The sequence below is a fragment of the Bactrocera neohumeralis genome, chromosome 2 (assembly GCF_024586455.1).
Source record: "Bactrocera neohumeralis isolate Rockhampton chromosome 2, APGP_CSIRO_Bneo_wtdbg2-racon-allhic-juicebox.fasta_v2, whole genome shotgun sequence".
In the NCBI taxonomy this organism is placed as follows: domain Eukaryota; kingdom Metazoa; phylum Arthropoda; class Insecta; order Diptera; family Tephritidae; genus Bactrocera; species Bactrocera neohumeralis.
In genome coordinates, this window is record NC_065919.1 from 63703270 (window position 1) to 63721993 (window position 18724).

At 33.6% G+C, this 18724-nt stretch overlaps 1 protein-coding gene across 1 annotated transcript in view; it reads left to right on the forward strand.

The window, feature by feature from the left end:
• The window catches only part of LOC126751079 (homeobox protein homothorax), a 317674-nt gene extending 299395 nt beyond the window's left edge, over nt 1-18279 (forward strand). Inside the window, exons 12-14 of the mRNA XM_050461014.1 lie at nt 8400-8476; nt 16895-16953; nt 17693-18279. Coding sequence (XP_050316971.1) covers nt 8400-8476; nt 16895-16953; nt 17693-17853 — 297 coding nt within the window. The 3' untranslated portion in view covers nt 17854-18279. The remainder of the gene's footprint in view (nt 1-8399; nt 8477-16894; nt 16954-17692) is intronic.
• Nucleotides 18280-18724: the final 445 nt, after the last annotated feature.

The following is an 18724-nucleotide window of genomic DNA, read 5'->3' on the forward strand; positions in this document are numbered from 1 at the left end:
CGCAATATATTTATAGCATTTAATATACAATACACTTGCCAACACAGGCAGCGACGTGTGTGTGTGAATGTATGTGTGTTTATGTATGCGTGCGCAATAACATTTCATGCCAATACATTACTTAGTTGCTTACCACAACTGCCAAACTCGTGTATTGCATTATCAGTTTTGTGTGGCAGCCTTAGTCTACGAACATTGCATATGCAAAGGCGCACCTAACTCTAATAACTACCTGTCGCCAGGCACCACTACGTGTGCAGTTGCTGGTGCGCCAAGCGCTGACTGCTCCAATAATCGAATATACACTATATGTTATTATTTTTGTTAGCATCATTGTTGTTGTTGTTGTAATTCATGTTGTTGTACTCCTAGGACATGTCATAGCGAAGCGTAAAATGCAATTTTCTATTGGCAGTTGTCTTGTAAGGATAACAACGTTGCAGGCATCCATGCATGCATGTAGCATGTACCGTTATAAAGGAGAGCTGCTCGCTGAACTTTGACTAGCAGCAATACGATGACAGTGCGGCCAAACCCACTTTTGATTGTCACAACATGTGCACATTTATTGCATTTGCTAAGTGGAGAAATGTCGAGAAATAAATGTAAAATTTTACAAATGTGTGTGTGTATAGGTGTACACATTTCTATTCAGGTGCATATATGTATGCGTGTGTATGTGTTTTGTGTTTTTGTGCCATTTGCTGTTTAGTGTCTGTCGTACATGTCGAAAATGTCATTTGTTGCATGAAATTTACCGTTTTCTTATGCAAGAAATACGCCTCTGCTACTAAATAACAGCAGTAGCGGTAGTGCGAGAGAGAGAGATAGAGAGAGATGGCAAGCGCACTGCAGTGGGGATATGAGAAAATAGAAGTACATTAGAATAAAAAAGAACAAAGCAAGCAAGTCACAGTTATTCGAAATATTCTCATATTAAATTATTTGCATGCATTGTTGTTATTATTGTTGTTGTTACATTCATGCTGTGCATGCGGCGACACTACACAATGCAATGATATTACAATTTATGCAAAATACGTTCAAATTGAAAATTCACACACACTCACATGCATATACATACATATATACATATGTACACATATATACATATATACTATATAACTTATATGTACCGTAAGACGTCTGAAAGCCGGCAGGTGTATAAATAAGACATCTTCCTTCGCCCCTTTGCCCTCCAACCAATAGTTTGCTATGCCATTGCTGCTAAGCAGCTTTAGTTGCACACATACATACTATACATTGCTATGTGTGTTGTTGTTGTGCATTGCTTGTAGTGTAGACTTTCAAATATTTCTTATAAGCTGCGCCCACAACCGCAACTGAATTCGTGAGTTAAAATGGAGTTTAGTTATCCTTGCGGGTAGACTAACGTTAAGCACACACACAAGCACACAGTCGCATACTACATACATACATACATTTATTATACTTACACATATACACATACATACACATTTATATGTATGTTATACATTTATGTATATGTGTTTATGGCTGTTTAACTTTTCCTTGCCAGAATTCTCGTTTGGTTTGTGCGAAATGCATTTTCTTTGTTTACTCGTTAATAAATTTAGTTCGGCATTTGGACGTTATTGCAGGCAGCTACAAGACAAGGTGTTGCCTTTATATGCAAATAACGGCATATATGTATACACTTTCATACAAATGAATATTTGCGGCCATTTGCTGGCTGCGCCGTCTGTCTGGCCACTTTTCGCTTGCATTTATATTTACCGTTACGCACACACATACATACTTACATATGTATAGAATTGAAATTGCGAATCTCTCCGCTCTCCTTTGCTATTTTTCTCACATGTTTTCATTTTCTACTTGCTGCGTTGTTGTTGTTATTGTTGCTGTAATTATACGTTCATTGGCATAGTATGACCAGAAAGTAGTCAACAGACATAAATTACCTAGCGGGAGTATATTAAAATGGAATTTATGTTATTTAACACACATGCACATACGGCACGGTGCCGTTATGTCTTCAGCGCACTTTGGCGTTGAGTTGAGAAGTTTCTCATAGTCAGCACTTGCAGATCAAAGGCTAGTTGGCATTGCTATATATTTATTCTACACATACATATGTATATTTTTATAAATGTGTGTTTGTATATGTATTGCCTGCAAATATATAAATAAATATTTTGACATTTTAAGAACTTTTTATTATGTTCATTTCAATTTGTTTTCAAAGCAATTAAAATGTTTGTGCAATTTAGTGACTGAAAAAAACAATAAAATTTGCCATATTTTATAAATTCATTCATTTCGATTTCTGGTTAAAAATTTGTGGCACACAAAGATGCTGCCATTGCAATCTTGGGTGGGTTTTGAAGATAATTTATGATACCGTCGTGCCTAGAATGCAATGAAATAAATAAAGAAAGTCACTTCGAATTTCTTAAACGATTATACAGAGCAAAGTAAGATAAAGATTTGTATGTTTATACGAGAAGAGATAGCGAAAAAATATTTAGCAAAAAATTATTATATAAATGCTTATATCAATATAGACCAAAAAAGACTAAAGTAATTGTCACATACCCAATAAAATATGGTACATATGTATGTATGTGCATATTTAAATATCGTCATCTAAAATGCAAAATAGCGTAACATCACTTTTCATAAGTTTTCAGGCGAAGGAAAATCTTTATAATAGAAACCACTCAAATTGACACAAAATTTGATCGGATATATCGGAAGATAAAATTTTATGCTACATATATGTACATATGTAATACTATATAATGTAGTTAATAGCAAGCAATAAAAAAAAACAATTTCGATTTTTTGATGATAAGTTGTTTTGTACTTTAGATGAACGATTCAGCCATGTTTGTCAGTGTCTATATACGCGAACTAGTCCCTTTGTTTTTGAGATATCGATCTAAAATTTTGTACATGTACTTTTCTCCCTAAGTAGCTACTCGTTTGTCGAAATCACCAATATCGCACCACTATAGCATGTAGCTGTCATATAATCTGAAGGCTCAAAATCGTGTCTTTGTATGGAAACCCTTTTTATTTGACGAGATATTTTTACCAAACTCGACACAGATTAATGTACAAGACAGTGCTATAATCTGTGAAGAAATTATTCGAATCGGAATGCTATAGCATATAGCTGCTATACAAACTGCCTGACCAAAGTCAAGTCTTTGAATGTCAACTTTTTATTTGTGAAGTGTAATATAATTTCGGTTGTACGTTTTCTCTTGTTTCGTCTTTTCGATAGCTTCTCTACTACTAGAAGTAGTCCAAATGTCGCCTAAAATATATCAAAACTAGTTAAATTCCCGTCACTTCTACCGCAGCTTGTGCCACATTATTCTGCAATTAAAAAAAGTTGACAAACCAAATAAGCAAAAAAAAATTAAATTTAAAAAAATATTGTAGGCAGCATCCGCAAAACAGCAAACAAAACGCCCACATCTGCCGGAAGTTGAAAGTTGTATAAACCCTTTTCACATTGCTGAGACTGTTGGCTTTTGTTTGGCGCGTGCTCAGAAACCCTTTAGTCCCTTGAACATAGTCGAAAATTTATATAAATTTTTTGAAATCCACCTTTTTTACATAAAACACCATTGAATGCGAACACAAAATTCAATACTAAATTTAAATGCATGCGTGTGAGTGAGCCACTGAATATTATAATATCGTGTGTTGCAAGCGAAGCGAAACAATGGCCGCTGGTGGAATACAATTGCATAGAAAGGATATGCGCAACGGCTGGTTGTGTGGTGTAAAAAAGAGGATTTTCATGAAAATAGGCAAACAAAGGCACTGAATGAAAGGAGTGCGATTAAAAAAGCGAAATTGAAAGAACGGTGAGGTAAAGGTGTATGGCATACAAAAGCGCGTGAGTGATGAACGAATGAATAATATACGAAAATGTGAAACGGGAATCAAATCAGACAATTAATAGGTATACATATATACATACATACATATATATATATTTATATACATGTGTTTTGTTGTATGAGTTTGTGTGAGTATGCTTATTTTGGTATGTTAAAGATTGATGCAATAATCAAAACGGAAAGGTGCAGTTCTTAGTCTCATGTGTGTTTTTGTTTATTCGTGAACTTTGTTTTTGGAATTTCGAAAAAAATATCTATGACTGTATGTATGAATATGTTTTAATTTGTTTGCAGGCGGAGAAAAAAGTACAAAGGTTTCCGGTCGCGGCGTAATTTGTTCAGACAAACAATGAAGGCTTATGCAAGAAAACAGTAGTGCATATGTTGCATAAAGCCAAATATACATATATTGCTACATACATATGTATATATATGCTACTACATATATACATATATTTACTAATTCGCGTCCGTATAATCGAGGAAAACAGCTGGTTTAGCTACTGGTTACAAATTACAGCAACATAAATCACTACGATTTTTGTGGAGACTAAGTCCACTTTGGCAACAGAAGTTGCTTTAGTATTAGCAAGGTCTCTCAATTCAATACTTAGAAAATATCAACTATTTTAGATTCGATACGCATTAGAAAATGGCGAATCGAACAGTCTTTACCAGTCGTTTTGATTGACAGCACTTGCAAGGCAACCTTTGTGCTGATATTCAATCGTATTTAATTAACTTACTTAAATGTTGCTTTCATATTTTAACAAGAGAGCAGCGTGTGATGCTAGGAGCACGTTAATGAAAAATGAATGATCGCTTTTCAATTATAACGTTTCGTTTGAGACAAAAGAAACTCATCTAGAAAACCTAACCTGAACCTGGTTTCTGAAAAATAATCTTCATATTATATATTTCTATACCTTATTGATGTTAATATTACTTAATATTGCTAATATTAATTAACAGGGTACAAGTTCATATATATACATTATTATTGTAGTCATATCCATCTGTCTCTATATACCCGTACTGGTTCCTCCCTTTTTGAGATAACAATCTGAAATTTTGCGTAAGTAGTTTTATTCACAAAAGTGTTTTTCTCTCCAAAAACCAGAAATATCGATACGAACCATACGAACCAATCGGCAAAAATTAAAGCCTTGCAAGAAAAACTTTTTTATTTGATAAAATATTTTCACAAAATTTGATACAGATCATTGTCTAAGAACACCAAATAAACTCCGCAGAAATTGTTCGGATTGGACTACTATAGTATATATGTAGCTGTCATACAGAATGATTGATCAAAATTTAGTTTTTGTATGGAAAAATTTTTTATTCGACGAGTTATCTTTATGAAATCCAGCATGGAAATTTGTTATAAGCAACGTTATAATCTCCGAACATATTTGTGCAGATCGTATCTCTATAGCATATAGCTGCCATACAAACTGAACGATCCAAATCAGGGACTTGTATGAAAACTTGTCTATTTTTGAAAGGTATTCTAGCTTCGCTGCAACCGAAGTTAACGTTTTTTTCTTCTTTCTTATTTAACTTACTAGCAATTAAGTTATCATTGTTAATACTTCTTCTTCCCTTCAATAATCTTCCCTTATAAAATATGCCTCTAATAAATTTCAATTTCTAATTTTTTGACCATTTCAACTAACTCCAAAATCTAACATCAAAATCATTGCTCTGCCAACGCTCCTGAAATGCATATACACACTGAAGTAGTCTGGCGCATGCAACAGGTTTTGTGGCGCCACCATTTCTACACGCACATACCCGTACAAAGTCAAAGCCCAAAAGTAGTCGTATCGTGGTAATAAATATGCCATCATTATCAGTATCGAATGACAACATTAATTGTTTGTTTACTTCTAAATATAATCATCAAATTGGACACTGTAAAGGCAACAAGTAATCGCACACAAACACACATGCAGCCAAACGAAGCATTGCATATGCGCTTCGAGGCGCGGAGATAAGCATTGCAGTAGACACGCTGTGTTGCATAGACACTTCATAACAATAAATAGATAAAAGAAATATGAAATATAAGGAAGTGGCCAAGTTGTATGGGACGCACACACACACACGCGCACGTATACATACTTTTATATATTTGTAGTTAATTTTGCTGATAAATATTTTCCATTTATTTATCAGTTAAATTGTCATAAAATCAAAGTAAATATTTATTTTGGCTTGCAACCGAAAAGTATAAAAAATTATCAAAACTAACGTTAAATAATTGTAATAAACAGTTAAAGCGCCAGCTACTGGTTGTGCCAGGAAATGTGTGGCTGCGTGTAAGCGTGTGTACATTTAAGCAGCTACTAGGCTTAATTTTTCAATATGTGAAGTGTGGGTGCAAGTATACATACATATATGCATATACTTGTATGTATGCAGTATATACCATAGTAAATGCAACACACAGAAGCGTTGCTGTTTGATTAGTCACATAACACGCCATACATACAAATGTATGTATGTATTTTAGGCGCACAATTTTGATAACAATGCCGCAATTGTTCACATGCACACATATGCGCGCACACACAAGTGTTTGCTAGCATTTTCCTTGGCTGCTTACTTTCATTTTGATTTTCGTTTGATTTCACTTTCATATATTTTTTTACCAAAAAAGCCCAAAAAAAAAAAATTGTTTGCATTTCTCTATGATATGTTTTAGCTGTTGTTGTTGTTATAGTTGCCTGTTGCGCCTAATTTTAGTGCATTTTTTTCCCAATTTCCAACACTTTGTTTACTCACTGACGCCACTGTGGCGGCTACTGGTCGTCAAGATTTATGAGGGCGTGCATTGGGCCGAGCGCTTGCCGTTGATGGAGGCCTTTTACCACAAAAAAATATAAAAAAAATTATAAAACAATAAAAAAACAACAACTAAATGTTGCATGTGTTGCTTGCGACTGCATTTAGGCGCTGCCTGCCACCGCTTATTTAGGACATGTTCAAGTGGATGCTCCAGCGCTGGAGTTTAATTGAAAATAAGCACATAGATTTCTTTGGCGTTTAGCTAACAACTTACAACAACAACAACATCAGTACATACAATAAATTCAAGTGTTTGACTGACTTTGTGGCTAACTGAACTTTATTGTTTATTTTAATAGCATACCCAACTGCATGCGTGTGAGTGCGTGTGTTGGTGAATGTGGTGTAGTACTTCCACGTGTGTGTATGTGTGCGCGCTAGCCAGAGTTTTAGTGCGCTTATTAAAATGTCAGTTGCGCATAAAGGTGCTGACAGTTGGATATACCGTACATTTGATTGATCTGTTCTGCTGCTAATCGGTTTTATTACATATGCACGCACATACATCGCCACATATACTGATAAGTATATTCGTATGTATGATGAGTGTTACCGTTTTGTGGCATGCAGTTTTTTAAGTGTGGCGCTGCAGTGACGTTGTTTAGATAAGCTAGAAGCTGTCAAATAAATGCTTAGTTATGATTAGAACAAAAATTTTTATCGAGCTGAGAGGTTTTTTCATAAATACATATACATATGTATATACATATAACATGGCATAATTATTGTGTTAAGTTCAATTCTGCGTCAGATTGCACTAAATTTTACATGTTGAAGTGCAGTTTTCATCACCATATCGGCTGCTGAGCGCTATTTCTCCAAATATTTCGTAACATTTTAGGCAAATTTACTTGTAGAATTCTTCTCCCAATATTTCGTAATATTTTAGGCAAATTTACTCGTGGAATTCTAAGAAAATTTTGGCTGCAAAAGCAAAATGTGTTCATTAATTCTCAGAATTACAAAGTGATTGCTTCGCGAGAGATGAAGGATATATATCATAAATGTATAAATATGCATATATTTTTATATGGACATATACATATGTATATGGACACAAATCAATATCAAATTGGTTTTTCTTATATGATTTCTTATCTCTGAGTTTATTTCTGCCTTGGAAAATCTTCTACTGGTTTTTCTCAATATTTTGCAGCGGTTTGGAGACGCCTATACCTATATCTTAGAAATATGCTGTTCTTAGTTAGGAGAAAGACACAGACACAAGCAATTTTTTTCACTAAAATATTGGACTTTATTAAAAAAAAACTTGACAAATACTATTTTTCAAATTTTATTAATTTTGTTTTTTTCTTCATTAGGCAATAGCTATTATTTATAGCAAAAATATTTAACTTTAATTAAAAAAAATATTAACATATTTCAAATTTCAAAATATATTTAATTTTTCTTTGAATATCTATAAGAAAACAAGTTTTCTATTTTTTTTTTGATTTTTTAGAAAATTTTATTTCTTACAAAAATTATAAAAATTTTATCTGCCAAACCCTTTAAAAATTATTATTTTAATTAATATTTCCGCTTAACAGTCTTAAATACTATTTAATTAAAAAAATAAGAAAAAATATAATTTTGAAGCAATTTTACTTAATAAAATTCTTTTGTGCAATTTGCTATTTATTACAGCATCCCTACCCCTCCGAGGATCAGAAAAAACAGTTGGCGCAAGATACCGGCCTAACGATACTGCAAGTGAACAATTGGTAAGTGAAGTGTTTTCAAATCATAAATATAGTTAAGACCGGTGCTGCCAACTGAGTTAAAGTGTCATATATATAAGAGGGGTTGCATGGGCTTCTTCGTGTAAAAAACGGTCGTTTTTTAACATTTTTTTCTCATATAAAAACTTAAATATTTTATTAGAATTTTTTATTGTTACAAACGTACAAAGAAATTGAGGTTTTTCGAAAAAAAAACATTTTAAGTTCGGCCATTGCGACGCCATTTGCGGTGACACGTCGGAAAAAGATGCGCCTGTGACTGTAGACTCTGTTCTATTTTTTCTTTTTTGGTTTTGCAAAAAACACTTGTAGTTACCGAGTTATAAGAAATCTGAGAACGACAAAGAAATGTTATGCAGCCTACCAGTACCTACGGCAGTCGGTTCTACTTTACAAGAACGAAACGAATCAGCAGCACTTCTCAAAATTATATGAGTCACGTTTTCCACCATGAAAACAGTAATGATTTCTATATTTTCTATATTTGCCACACGATATTCTTGCAGTCAAAGTAACTAAAAACCATTTACACCGCAATTACAACTAATCAGCGGATAAAATACTAGTTACATGCTTTCATAGAAAGTTTCTCATTTACTTTTTATTTCGAATTTAACAGTTGTCCAACTGTTTTGCTTGTAAGATAGGACGCAAATAAATTAAGAAAAGCAGACGCACCATCTCAAGTAAATTAAAATGTGCAAGGAAATTCTTCAACTCACTTGTGGCGCCGAAAATATCTTTAACAAACTTTTTCCATTATAATGCTTGTGAATAAGTTGCATGGACATATCTACATACCATATATTCCAGTGATGGCCTCAAATCTCGAATATTTGCTTTTAAAAGTATATATGCGCTCATTGCCATTGCTTAAAAACTTCTTTTCATTCAACGCGGAGAACGCCAAAGAGACGCGTAAATTGTGGAAAAAACTCCACAAAAGTTTCAGCAGCCGAAAACAATCGAAAACAAAAAAATCCACACTTTAACTTTAACGCACGATATTATCGCAAGCAGGCGTTGTTTTCGAAGGTGGAAAGCTGCTGTAGCCTTCTGTAGTTGAGGCGGGAGTACAGCAGCAGTACTGAGGTGCAAGGCGAGCGCCACCTTCTCGAGCTTAAGCCGCATCATATTGGGTGCTAATGGCCGTTAGTTGGTCATTTAAATGACTACTCCGCCCCAGCACTGCGTATATACATGTACATGTACATACAACAACCCCTAGCAACTACGCTGACATCTACTCGCCCTCGCATTAGCTTTTAATACACACCCACTCCTTTGCCAGATTCCACCTTCTCGGCGCCATTAACGATTTTATGTGTTTTTAGTTAATTCTCGCCCATTTCAAGTCGGTTTAAACGCTACGACTGAGTACGCGCGTCGGCCATCACTGCCGATGCTGTTGCCGTTCGTATACTCGAGTGAATAAAAACATTTTTTAAGCCAAAATAGGCAAAAATGAGTCTGAATAAATAAAAAAAATAAAAATAAAATAAAGTGTGCTGCCTCACTCGGTGGGGCAGCGAAGCGACAAAGCGTCAAACCCACTTTTTAGCCTATAAATATGCTTCGCTTGCGCCGCCTGCGAAATTCCCACTAGATTCCCAGCAGCTTGCCAGCCAGTTGATTTTGGGTGTTCTTTTTAAGTATTCCTGCATTCTTATTTTTCCGATTTGCGCTTTCCTAATCTTTTGTTGCTATTGCTGTAAACTTTTTTCTTCTTGCCTGCGACAAGCAAATCGCCAAGGTGTCAGGCAATAAATTACCGAAAGTGTCTACCTTCTGTTTTCTATTTCAGTTGCTATTTATATTTAACTATGTAGCAGTTTGCGTATGTGTTTGTCTATGCTTGCCACCATAGCATGCTGGAGCGTTCTCCACTTACTTGCAACGCAAATGTATGGCTGTTGTCCTCCCACACCACGCTTGGTTTGTTATGAGGTGTTAGTGGGCAAAGCGCGCACCGCATTTCTTTACGCTTTCTTGCGTATTTTCCACTAAGTGTGGCGTAAATTTGTTTGCGTTCAAAGAGTGGAATGTAACAATTTTCCCAAAAACAAAAACACAAAAAATAACAATGGCAAATATCTTAAAAGTTTCAGCTTTCTTGGTTTTTTCATTATTTTTTTGGTTGACTGCTTTGTTGGTTTTTGGGTAAATACTACCATATATTTATATATTCTGGGTTTCATTCCGATATTTGGTTATATTAGTGTGCTCGAGTGAGCGCAAAATTCAATTTAATTGATGCTGAAAATGGCCGTCCTAGCGGGACGTCACAGATGATACGTGTGGGAGTTAACTTTTTGTGTAGTTTTTATTTGCATTTGCCCGAAAGTTTGAATGAAAATATTTTAATTGAATTCGAAAGCGTCACTTGGCGGCGCATATGTGTTCACATTTGCATGTTTGTATGTGTGTCGTGGCGTAAAGAAACGAGTTTCGATTTAAGAGAATAAGACTATTGATATATTTTAAAAATTAAAAAGTCTAATTTGAATTATTTTAGTTTGCCTTTGGGCTGTTATAACCTCTCCTAGTAGACCAAAATACCGTTTTGGAAATATTAATTATAGTAAAAAGCTCACTTTATGATTAAAATTTTTTAGAGCTACATATCTCTCCTAAATTCAAATAAAATTTTTAAGATCATGTAGAATATGGGTAGATCTTAAGTGATTAGGTCAGTCTTGGGTATTAAAAACAGGCATAGACTTAACAATTTTAATTTTGGAGTAAAGGAAAAGGAATCGAATTTCTTTCGAATTTCAGGCCACAAGTCGAGGGAAATTTTTTCACCAGTCACGCAAATAAATTATATTGTTAGAACAATAAAGGTTGGTAAAACAAGCTTTTAAGTTAAATTTTTTTTTTTTTCAAATCGAAGACTTGCCTTAAGCCTGAAAATCATATTTTTGAATAATTCAATACCGTGTATAAGTATATATCCCATCAATTTTTTACCAATTTTTTCTATTCTACCTCTTTTTAATTTAAGCGAGTTGTTTGTTCGATTCGCCAACTTTGGATTTTCAAAAAATTTGAGAAAGCTTTTATTTTTCCATAAATTATTTACAACTTCTTTCCATTTTACCTCATTTTGATTTATGCGAGTGGTTTGTTCGATTCGCCACCTTCGCAATTTCAAAAAACTCAAGCAAGTTATCGTAACAAGCAAAACGAACATGGTTTCCAATTACATACCACCAGCCTCGACGTCCTCCACAGTTTACAGCAACAACAACTATCAAATCTACTGCTTGCTAACCTTCCGAATTCTCGTGTCTGTGCGCAATTCTCATAAAGCTTTCGTGTTGTCAACATTTCATATGATTTTATATGTCTGACAATGTGGCAAATGTTTCTCCTTTTATACTCCTATTTATATCTAAATAGCGAACATGCATTTCTCTACACACACATACTTCTATGTAGTATGTTGCCAAACAGAGTTCCGCTTGCAGCTGTCTAATAAAAAATTCACAACTATAGCGATGCATGCATTAAGTTTGTCACCTCACAAGAAACGGTAATGCACCAGGTACGCCGCGCAACGGCTGTGCTACATGTGGCATGTAGCAAGTTGCATGTTGCAGTAATATGATGCCTGCTTTGGCAATAGAGCACACGGATATCCACTGACAGCGGCAGCAGCAGCAGCGGCAACGGCAGGCGAAGAAAGCAATCCAGCGTGCAAACGAGTAGGCAAACACTTTTGCTTGTGAGTGTCAAAATGTTGCGACTGTCGCATAATATTCAAATTTGATGATGAAGTTGTTAGTTGGTCCACGCGTTCGTACCAAACGACGCCTTCTCACATCTAAATGACTGAAGGAGGTTGGACATAGTCATTTGTATGAGTGTGGCACTCACACGGAAATTGTGGCATCCACTAGTATGTTGCAGCGCCAAGTCCACAATTGTTGATTGGAAGACAGGCTCGTACCTAGTTGTGGAGTTGACGGTAGTAATGGCTGGGGCAGCGTGGTAAATTGAGTAGGTTATAAGTGTCTAGCGCAATGTGTAGAAAAAATCGTGTATGCAATAAATTTATCACGAGCGTTTTTTATTTTTTATCACGTGCGATTTTTATTTTTATTTTTTAACGTTGTTTCTTTTTCTAACAGAAATTGCAACACTGCTTGTTTTCAACTTGGTTGACAAGAAAATTTGCTATTGGTGAAAGCATGTTGTTGGCTGTTAACACTGAAGTGAATAAATCTGCAATTTCTTTGAGATACACACAATGAAAGCTAATTTTATACAAAGATGTTGCTTTCGGTATTATTTTTGCAAATTATTTGTCTGCCCTTCACTTGCCACACACCCCCACATGCACACATGCTTCGCTTGTGCCGCCGCCCAAAATGCTCATTTAAATACTCATAGTTAAGCAGCTCCACGCTCACAAATCATTCACTCATCCATAGACTCGCGCAATCGCTCACTCAATTGCCATTCGCCTCATTGTCGTCCCCAACAACAATAGCGACAAGGAGTAGCCAAAATAGCCAAGAGACACGTAGACACTGGCAACATCATTGGTCCACAATAAAGCGCGCGCCACACACACACACACATGCAACCAAATGCTGCCAACGAAGGAATTCATCAAACAAATCACAAGCAACCGGGTGAATATTCTTCGCAAACGGTAGAAAAAACCCCATACATTGGGGATATGTAGACAGAAAGCCAGCAAGTAAGCGCCGCCACTTTTTAGAGGGTGTTTGCAGTGGGTGGTTGCCGGGTTGGGTGGCGATGCGCTAGTCGCCCAAAACATTTGATTTGTGTGCATGTGGATTTTCAGCACATCGTATGTGCATGTGTGTGTGTGTTTGCTTGTCAGCTGCGTTAAGCCGTTTTGCCGTGCAATTTGTTGCTGTTAAAATGCTCGTAAAATGGCGTTTTCGAAGGGTGTTTACGACTTTATGTCGACTATGAAAACGCTTGCCGAGAAATAGATTCTGATTTATACAGAAATGTACGATTGTAGCCAGGAAGAGGAAAGTATGCACAGGTTGCATGTTCATATTGCGTGTGTATGATGTTGCTGGTATTGTAAAGTTCTTGTTTTTGCTTGAATTGTGTTGTTTTTCTGCATATTTTGCTGCTGTTATACGCCTACAATTAAGGGTTGTTTGCACATTCGAAACGCTAATTTAAATGATTTATGGCTGGTTGTAATGGTGCGGAAAGCGATTTTGGAGCGAAATTGGAGCGATGCAAAGCAATAAGAAAATTATAAAGGTTATAACAGCATAATGTGAAGATAATAAGGAAATATGCTTTAAAATTACATGTGCTAAGTTACACTTGTTTATTGATTAAATGAATTAAGAAAAGATATTTTATATTATTATTTCATCAAAAATTTTAAAAAATTAAAAACAAAAAATAATTTAAATAAAATGTTTTAATTAACAATCAAATTTATAAAAAATAAGAAAAAAGATATTATAAAAAATTTTAAGTATATAAAATTTGTAACAGCAAAAGATAATAAGGAAACATGCTTTAAAATAACATAAAATAAGTTAATTTTCTTATTGATTAAATGAATTTTTTGAAAAAATTATTAAAAAAAATATTTAAAAAATTTTAATAAATTAAAAATTTAAGAAATAATTTTAAAAAATTTTAAAAAGTGGATCATACTTTTTAAAATATAAAAATTAATTAATATTATAATTAAAAAAAAAGAAAAATATTTATAAAAGAAGATATTATGCAAAAATTTTCAAAAAATAAAAAAAAGATTATAAAAAAAATTTGAAAATATATATTACGAAAAAAATTAAAAATTACAAATTATTGAAAAAAAAATAATTTAAAAAAATCTGCAAAATTATCCATCTCTTAATAAAAACTCGTTAGCTAAATTTTTTTCATAAATCTTAAAAAAATATTCGCTTCGCTTTACAGACATTTCCATTTCAAAAGCTTGAATAAAAGATTCGTATTTCATTTTTTTTAAGTTCTAAATATTAAAGAGATATGCGAGAAAGCAACTCTTATGAAAAAAACAAAAAAAAGAAAAAGTATGTATGTATGTATATTTCTGCTACAAAAAAGGGAGCTGCCAAAGCCGCAGGGCTGACCGCATCAAAATGGCTTTAGTGCATTAACCTCAATTTTTTTGGCTAGGAAGCCAAGCTTAAGCTTCAAAAATAAGGAAAATTTCTGGCTGCCAAACTAAGCTTAAACTTCAAAAATAAGCAAAACTCTTTTCAATTAAAAAAAGAAAAATAATAAAAATAGAGAACAATGTCAATAACTTGGTTTTGATGATTTTTCAAAGTCGCTATTGCAAGGATGTTTGTTTTAGAAATTTTCTCGATTTTTGCCTTTAAAGCATAATTTTGGAAGACCAATTTTTTTTTTTTTTTTAAATCATTTTTTATACACTCGCATATCTTCAAACAAAAAATTTTGCGTAAAAAAGCCTGCGGTTGCCAGAAGAAGAAATCTGTGACCGACAAGTAACAGTTATGCACCAGTCGTTGGTAGCAGTGCGTCACTCAGTCAGCCAGCCGCTGGCCGGCAGTTCATCTACCGATGTTAGGTTGCCTTGTTGTTGTACTTTTTTGTTCAGCAGATATCAGTATCCTTTGCAGATATGAGTGTTTTTTGCGCACCTACAGGCTTTTGGGGTAACCGCAACTAAAACGCATATAAGTTTGAAAAAAAAAAAAACGTGCGGCATGTGTGAGTGTGTGCCAAATATCTCTGTCTCTCCAAGGCTTACACACAGCACTTTTTACGTTTTGTGCAGTATATGCGCGCTGGCAGTTAGTCACTTACTGTTGTTCTGGCAACCTGTCTGCGCGCCGCTGGCCTTTGGTGAGTGTCCCCAGCATATAATCACAATTGGCGGCATTTTCGCTTTTATCCTGAGTTCAAGCATAATCTGCCGTTTGTTGTTGTTGTTTTTACTTTTTTCTCTTCCGCACAATAGCAATCACATCAGCGCTGGTTACACATATTTTTCGTTGTTGCTACAAGTTTTTCTTTTCTTTGTATTTTTTGTTGTTTTTGTTGTTAAATATATAATAATAAGCAATGTCCATTTCGCCATACTTATGGCGTACCTTATTATTTCGTCCAGTATTTATTACCAATAATCATAACAAAAGTCGCTGCTGCTGCTGCTTGCAACCTCTGACTGTTGCACGGTCAAACAGCTTCCACGGCTTGCGCGCTTTCAATTGTGTTGGCTTGGCTGTCGTTACATTAAAGAAAACAACCATACCACATCCAGCTTGTTGTTCGAACAAAAAAATATATAAAAAAAAACAATAACAATAATAACAACAAAACACTATAGCGGATTTAGTATATGTCACTTAAGTCGCGCACTTAACCCATTCCCAGCCTTTAAGCCCAAAGCCTAAAACCGCGCAGCGTTAACAACTGATCAGTCTTGCAATCATTCTGCCGATTTAGTTGGTGAATTGCGTGGATTGTGCGGATTTCATAAATAATTTATAAAATTATGCGTGGCGACTTTTTGCGCGTAGCTTTTTGCTTTTTTCCGCGTGCAACGCTTGTGGGTTCGTTTGTTGGCGGTGAGTGGTTTCAAGCTGCCGCACTTTTTAATTTTAATAAATTCTCACAATGCAATATTTCATCGAAGTCGGCTTTATTTGTACTTTGTTTGTTGTAGTGTTGTTGTTGACGCGATAGTTATTGTTGCGCGCAAACGTTTGCCAATTTAGTTGTAAAACACCGCCATAACTTAAAAGTAATTATTTTTTATTATTTGTTACGTCGATGCCGCCAATTGTGGCAGAGAAGTGGTGTATGGCTTACAGTTGGCCGCATTGCAGTGTGGCCAAGCGCGCAATCCAAACAGGAAGAAGGCTGAATTATTATATTTGTTGTGCAGGAATTTTTTTGTTAATTTGAAAAAATATTAATTCAGTTGGTTTGTGAATGTTGGGGTGGCATGTGAGAGGTATAACCATTAATATTAAAAGTTTTATTTTTTTTTATTAAAAAGAAATTGGAAAAACTGAAAAAAATAGGATTAATTAAAAAAAAATTATTTTATATAAAAAAATTATAAATAACAAAAAAACTAAAAACTAAATTAGATAAATTAAATCATTAACTTTAAATAATTAAGAAAATTAATTAAAAAATATTACAAAAAAAATTTAATTTATATGAAAATTATAAATAACAAAAACATAAAAATAAATTAAGTAAATTAAATCAGTAATTTAAACAAAAATTAAAAAATTAAGAATAATTAAAAAAATAGAAAAATTAAAAAAAAAATTAAGAAAAATTTAAAAAAAAATTTAATTTATAAGAAAAAAAATATTTAAAATTTACTTTAACTTTTTTAAGTGTATAATTTTATTTAAAAATTATCTTTTATCATTTCAGGTTTATTAACGCGAGGCGAAGAATTGTGCAACCAATGATCGACCAATCGAATCGTGCAGGTAATGAGAAATTAAAAAAAATAATAATTCAATTAGTTATCGGAAATTAATTTTCTAAATTATTTACATTTTTTTAAATTAGTTTTTACCTAATTTTTATTTGTAAATTTAATTTTTCGTTTTTACGTAATAAAATTTTAAAAAATAATCTTTATATATATAAGTAAATAAAGAAATTGTTTTATTAACTTGCAATAATTTATTTTTGACAATATTTAAATTTTTAATTATTTTTTTAATTGTATTAAATTTTTTGTAAATGGTTATTTTTATTTTAATTTTGTTTTAAAAAAATTAAAATTAATGTTTTTAAAATTAACAATTTTGAAATGTACCCTTAACTTTAATAAAAAATTTGTATTATTGCGTGATAACTTATTTTCGAAAATATTAAAATTAATAATTATTTTTTTCAAATTATTTTTTTGTATAAATTTTTTAACAAATTTTTTTTTAGTTATTTTGTTATTAAATTTATTGTTTTCAATATGAAAAACTTTGGAAAATACTTTTAGTTTCAGTTTAAGAAGTATATTAATATTATATTAATTAGTAACAACTTATTTGCAAATTTTTTAAATATAATTTAATTTTTTTTCTATTAAATTTGTTTTAATTTTTTAATTTCTGTTTTTGTACTTTGAAAATTAAACTTTTTATTATTAACAACTTTTAGAAAATCTCCTTTAGTCATTTCCGAAATTTTCATAATTTTCCTATTCTCTTCTTCTCCTTTCAGTCTACACACCACATCCGGGTCCATCGCCGTACGGTCATGACGCCATGGGCTATATGATGGATAGTCAAGCGCATATGATGCATCGTCCACCCGGTGATCCCGGTTTCCATCAAGGTTATCCACACTATCCACCCGCCGAGTATTATGGGCAGCATTTGTAATTAACCGATGTAGTTGAGAGTCAGGACTATAGTCAAAGTCATGGGCAATCAACTTTGGAGGTGGCGACAGCAGCAGAAGTAGCAGCAGCAGCAGCAGCAGCAGCGGCGGCCGCCTTGGTGTCCACACCAACACTATCAACATAGCAAAACAACAACAACAAATATGTAAACTAAATTAGTTAAAAAGCAAAAACCAACAAAAGCACCAAAATACTAATGAAAAAAAAAAACAAAAAAAGAAAATCAGCACACCATTATCTCAAAAATGCAAACAAAGAACACTCGTGCTAGCAAAAATTGCATTAGCGTCAGTGAAAAATCGTCTCTCAATCCCACAAGCAGCGGCAGCTGTACGCTACAACAACGCTTGCACAACTACTATTGCTGCAAAATGGCTGGCGAATACATCAAACCCCAAAAAATAAACAGACGTTACACTCATCTTTCAGAACTTTGACTACAACTTCAAATATTGCAGTGCAACCAGCTTTATCAACACACACCCACACACATCTTAACACTTTGCTTTACCAACGCCTATCGCCTCATGGACATACGTAATTGGACTTGAAGCCCAGCAAAATTTAAATCCCTAAAATTTTTATAAAATTTCATGCAACAAAAAGTTCGTAAAATTGAAGGGGATGCTGCAGTATTTGCTTAGGCCTTGAAAAACACCTTAGCCTGGTTATTTCGCCTCAAAAGTGTAAGATTTTTTAATAATGAACTATTTTAAATTAAGAAAAAATAATTTTTAACATTGTTGTTTTTGTCATTCTGCTCAAAAATATAAAATAATTTCAATAACAGAGAATTAACATTTGCTTAACATTTAATGTTACCGCTATCACCTGATAATGTAAGACCAAAA